Here is a 5501-nt window from a genome sequence, read left to right on the forward strand (position 1 = left end):
AGAAGCATTCTTTGCAATGGCCACTCCCACTTCCTAGGGTTATGTATGCCCCACTTGTCGCAATCTAAGAGTTTTCATTTTTTCATAAATTTGTTTATTTAAAACATCTTATCTCTTAAATCAGGCACCCAAATCTTAAACTATTTTCATCGTTAAATTCCTCGTGTCGAGATCTTTAAAACTAGATCTCACGTTGATACGTTTTGACAAAGTTTATTTTCATGAAAATACCGGACGAAAAACCCAAAGCGTAAGTAAACCTATGCCTCTATGAGAAGTAAAATTATGCTTCTCATGGAAGAAAAACGCTTTTTTCCAAGAGGCACGGTTCGTACTACTCGCGGAAGCCTTTTTTTTGTTTTCGAGAGGCACGTCATCCCTCTCGGGAAAGCAAATCAATGCCCTTCACAGAAGCAAAACCGTGCCTCTAATGAAAGAAAAAAGGACGTATGATTTTTCTCTTATCCAAGAGACACGGCTGTCTCTCATGAAAGCAAATCCGTATCTCTTATGACAGAAAAAATTGTGTTTTTTCTTTTTCCAAAAGCACGGTCATGCCTCTCACTCGTGAAAGGGGAGAAGAAAAGAAAACGCGTATGTGTGCACAAATTTTGTGTTTTCTGTATTTTGTTTGTCCAAAAACTAAAAAAGGCAATGAAACCAAAAAATCATTTAAGAGTCATAAACACGTGCGAAAATAATAATTCGAAAAACATCTAGAGCGTGACACTTGGCGGTGATTGAGAGCGCGCCACAAGTTACTCTTCGGACGGTTCCGAAAGAATGCTTCTTAGAGCATCTCCAACCGCGTCCCGGGTACGCCCTCCCAACCCCTTTTTTAGCGCCGACGACGAAAAATCGACCAAGCCGCGCTCCCAGGATGTCGTTTGCGTCGGATTTGGCCAACACTAGCACCGACGATCCCAGGCCAAACCAAGCCCCCCTCCCTCCCTCCTTAGGGAGGCGTTTGGGGGACGCTACTTTTGCATGCACAAACTCCAGCGGTCAGCCTCTCTCCTCTCTCCTCTCTCTCTCCTTCCTTTTTTCTGCTAGGTCCACCATGCACATGCAAAAAAAGGAATCTATCCTCTCTCTCTTTCTCTTCTCATGTGACCGGCTGGGGTACGGACGAGTGAAATTTTTTGCAAAATTTTCGCCGACAGCCCCTAACAACAACAAAAAATGCCTCGTGAGGAGTCAAACGGGTGAAGATGTTTTTATTTAGTTGCTTCCAATAAATTGAGACGAATATTATGGTGGGATAGGAGAAAGGGCAAGGGAGGAGAGATAGAGGAGAGAGCGGAGGGGATAAACGGACAAAAGAGAAAAGCTGGGAACAAATCCAAGCCAACCAACCAATCCCAATATCCATAGACCACACTCTCCGTTGGACCACAGCTCCCCTTCCCCAACCAAAACTAAGAACCCCCTGCAACTCTGCAAGAACACCACCATCCCACCTCCCAGCAAAAAATACTCCAGAAATCTTTTTTGTACGAAAAAGAAGGGGAAATATTGGTCAGATTTACTCCACATCATTTCCCATGCACCGGCACTGAGGAAACCGTTCCGGCCCAGTTCATTCCACGGTTCCAGGAAATCCTCGCCGATCCAGGCAAATCTTGTTGAGCTACCCACACCGGAGCGCCAACAAAGTTTGCTTCATGACAGCTCCCTGAGCTGCTGCTGCTCGTTATCCAAGAGAGGCAAGGCAACGAGCTTTTTCCTTGGGTAATTAGCTAGCTGCTCGTCGTTGCAGAAAGGCCTTAGTGCCGAGTCATGTCAGCGTCGCTGTCGATGAGCGGCGGAGCCGGGGAGGCTGCGACGCGGACGGTTGTGTGGTTCAGGCGGGACCTGCGCGTGGAGGACAACCCGGCCCTAGCGGCAGCGGCGCGAACAGCCGGGGAGGTGGTGCCAGCGTACGTGTGGGCGCCGGAGGAGGACGGGCCCTACTACCCTGGGCGGGTGTCCCGGTGGTGGCTCAGCCAGAGCCTCAAGCACCTGGACGCCTCGCTGCGCCGGCTCGGCGCCAGCCGGCTGGTCACCCGGCGGTCGACCGACACCGTCGCCGCGCTGCTCGAGCTCGTCCGCAGCACCGGCGCCACCCATCTCTTCTTCAACCACCTCTACGGTCCGATTCCTCCTGCATCTCCTACTTGGTTTTTAATTTACTTTATATTTTCCTCCGTTTTGTATATTTTATTATATGTATATATAGTTTGCTCCGCTCTGGCTCAACTAGATCCACGATCCAATAGAAATTTGAGGGGGGAATCTTCCCATCAATCAACAGTACCCTCCCATGTGCGTGATGTGTGTATACCAATACCAATCATATTCATGGATATTTCATAGCTTAACTTGTAGTACTCCACACGTCAAACAACTCCAAGTTTAGCATCAAACAATCCCTGAACCCTCAGCCTTTAATTCCCAAAAGTTCTGGTATCCACCAACCTACTCCCCTCTTTACCATAATATTTATTGTTGAAAAAAACGAGTACTATGTTCTCCTAAAAAACAACAAGTATGTAAGAACAGAAGAGTATTTATTACTTCTAGTCCGGTTTAAAACTTACTAGTACTACTTCTTTTAAGAAACAGAAACAAAATTGTGAGTAGCACCTTTTATCTTTCTGATTCATAAAATAACAAGCACCTTATCGTGTGAGCTGACACAAACAAATGGCCATGTGTTGCTCACCAATCGCTGTCTGCTCTGCCTGCCCGCGCTGTAGACCCGCTGTCGCTGGTCCGGGACCACCGGGTGAAGCAAGTGCTGGCGGCCGAGGGCATCTCCGTGCAGTCCTTCAACTCCGACCTGCTCTACGAGCCATGGGAGGTCCTCGACGACCACGGCTCCCCCTTCACCATGTTCACGTCCTTCTGGAACAAGTGCCTCTGTATGGTCGACCCCCCCGCGCCCATGCTGCCACCCAAGAGGATCAATTCAGGTCTCTGCCTGCAAGTGCAACGCCACCATTTCTTTTTCTTCTTTTTTTTGACGAAAGAACAATAACTACTGACAACATGGAAAAATTCCACAGGTGACTTGACGAGGTGCTCATCAGACGACCTGATTTTCGAAGACGACTCGGAGAGGGGGAGCAACGCGCTGCTCGCACGGGCGTGGTCGCCGGGGTGGCAGAACGCCGACAAGGCTTTCACAGCCTTCATCAACGGCCCGCTCATCGACTACTCCGTCAACCGCAAGAAGGCCGACAGTGCAAACACCTCACTGCTCTCCCCTTACCTGCACTTTGGCGAGCTCAGCGTCCGCAAGGTCTTCCATCAAGTACGGATGAAGCAGCTAACATGGAGCAACGAGAGCAACCGTGACGGCGAGGAAGGCTGCAGCCTCTTCCTCCGCTCCATCGGCCTGCGAGAGTACTCCAGGTACCTCGCCTTCAACCACCCGTGCAGCCACGAGAAGCCCCTCCTGGCTCATCTCAGGTTCTTCCCCTGGGTGGTCAATGAGGTCTACTTCAAGGTCTGGAGGCAGGGTAGGACCGGCTATCCTCTTGTCGACGCCGGCATGAGGGAGCTTTGGGCCACCGGCTGGCTGCATGACAGGATACGTGTCGTCGTCTCAAGCTTCTTCGTCAAGGTTCTCCAGCTGCCATGGCGCTGGGGGATGAAGTACTTCTGGGACACCTTGCTGGACGCCGACCTTGAGAGCGACGCCTTGGGCTGGCAGTACATCTCCGGGTCTCTACCTGATGGCCGTGAGCTCGACCGCATTGACAATCCACAGGTACATCTTGGTCATTTTTATTTTTTCCGCCAAAGGGTGAATTTTATTAGCTCAATATAAAGCAGGTACATCTTGGTCATATATGAAGAAGATAATCAAAATAGCTAGCACTCTCGATTGATTTGATTCTTTGTATTGCATTTCTCAGTTTGAAGGATACAAGTTCGACCCATACGGGGAGTACGTGCGTCGATGGCTACCGGAGCTGGCAAGGCTACCAACGGAATGGATACACCACCCCTGGGATGCACCCGAGTCTGTGCTGCAGGCTGCAGGAATTGAGCTAGGTTCCAATTACCCTCTCCCCATTGTTGAGCTAGATGAAGCCAAGTCCAGGTTACAGGACGCCCTGTCAGAGATGTGGGAGCTTGAGGCGGCCTCTCGTGCTGAGATAGAGAATGGAATGGAGGAAGGCCTGGGAGACTCCTCGGATGAGCCACCCATTGCCTTCCCCCAAGAGCTGCAGCACATGGAAGTGGACCGTGCCACTAGCCACACACCGGCGACCGCTGGTCCTGCCCGGAGACGAGCAGATCAGATGGTGCCTAGCATCACCTCTTCCTTGGTCAGAGCTGAAACAGAAACAGAACTTTCCGCAGTTTTTGAAAGCGAAGTGAGTAGGCCGGAGGTGCCATCGCAGGTGCATTTCCAGGCTCAGCCTCGGATGGAAAGCAGGGAACAAGTTGCCAGCGACGGCACTGCTGCCAGATACAACCAGCAGTATACCCTACACCGTGTGCAGGGCGGCGGCATAGCACCATCCACGTCAGAGGCATCAAGCAGCTGGACTGGGAGAGAAGGTGGGGTAGTACCCGTCTGGTCACCTCCGGCTGCGTCGGGCCATTCAGATCCTTATGCTGCGGATGAAACTGACATTTCCAGTAGGAGTTATCTGGACAGGAACCCGCAGTCACATAATAGGTTGATGAACTGGAACCAGCTTTCCCAGTCATCGTGAACTCAGATGCATGGTAAACCCAACTAGAATTTGTTTCTCAACTACTCTATGTGCGTTCTATATGCTTACTACTGACCCTCCATTTTTATTTATTTTTGAAGCTGGATGAACAACAGCAGGTTGCCAAGTGGAAAACTTTTGTCCGTATGCGATAACGAATTTAATTGTGTAGGGCGTTGGACAGTGACATATGTACATTATCGCCTTATGTTCACATATAGCCTTGCTATGCAGGAATCAAGTGATGCAGCTTCATGGGTGCAATAAGTTGTGTAAAACTAGACTTGTAGAACTTCTGTGGTGTAGTAGATTGCTAGTTGTCAAAAGGATATGCACCATTTATCAGATTATAAGGGGTATGTCTGTAATGGTACATTACCTTTGGTTCTTGCCATCTTTGCCGACCAAGATGTCACCACATAGCTTGACTTGGAGACAAACCTTTGGCAGAGTGTACAAATAAAAATTGTAAGATTAGGAAAACCACAGGTTGTGGTGCCTTGTATTGATCATTATATAGAGGTTACAAGGCAGAGTCCTTTCCATACAATATTGGGACACCCATACAAGGACTACACATATATAACCGTATATTTATACAAATACAATACGGTTATATATTCTAACACCCTCCATCGGTCGTAAACAGGAGTCGACGAATGTTACTACTGTCTCGAAAATCCAAGAAGAGAGGTGATGGTAATCCTTTGGTGAAAATGTCCGCAAACTAGGAAGAACTCGGAACGTGGAGTGCGTTGATGGTGAACGGGATTCCGAGTCATGTAAACT

At 49.2% G+C, this 5501-nt stretch overlaps 1 protein-coding gene across 1 annotated transcript; it reads left to right on the forward strand.

Moving 5' to 3' along the window:
• Positions 1–1296: 1296 nt before the first annotated feature.
• On the forward strand, positions 1297–5259 carry LOC123401420 (cryptochrome-1-like). Its single transcript, XM_045095218.1, has 5 exons — positions 1297–2131; positions 2739–2954; positions 3048–3754; positions 3903–4725; positions 4814–5259. Exons 1-4 carry the CDS (start codon positions 1780–1782, stop codon positions 4710–4712), a joined length of 2085 nt encoding a protein of 694 aa, XP_044951153.1. The 5' UTR covers positions 1297–1779; the 3' UTR covers positions 4713–4725; positions 4814–5259.
• The last annotated feature ends 242 nt before the right edge of the window (positions 5260–5501 follow it).

Source organism: Hordeum vulgare, chromosome 6H (assembly GCF_904849725.1).
Source record: "Hordeum vulgare subsp. vulgare chromosome 6H, MorexV3_pseudomolecules_assembly, whole genome shotgun sequence".
In the NCBI taxonomy this organism is placed as follows: domain Eukaryota; kingdom Viridiplantae; phylum Streptophyta; class Magnoliopsida; order Poales; family Poaceae; genus Hordeum; species Hordeum vulgare.

Excerpts from the sequence above, each read along its gene's own strand:
- LOC123401420 (XM_045095218.1), top strand. The coding sequence starts at position 1,780 with ATGTCAGCGTCGCTGTCGATGAGCGGCGGAGCCGGGGAGGCTGCGACG. Across the intron at positions 2,132-2,738 it reads CTTCTTCAACCACCTCTACG|ACCCGCTGTCGCTGGTCCGG; the intron begins GTCCGATTCCTC and ends CCCGCGCTGTAG. Across the intron at positions 3,755-3,902 it reads ACCGCATTGACAATCCACAG|TTTGAAGGATACAAGTTCGA; the intron begins GTACATCTTGGT and ends TGCATTTCTCAG.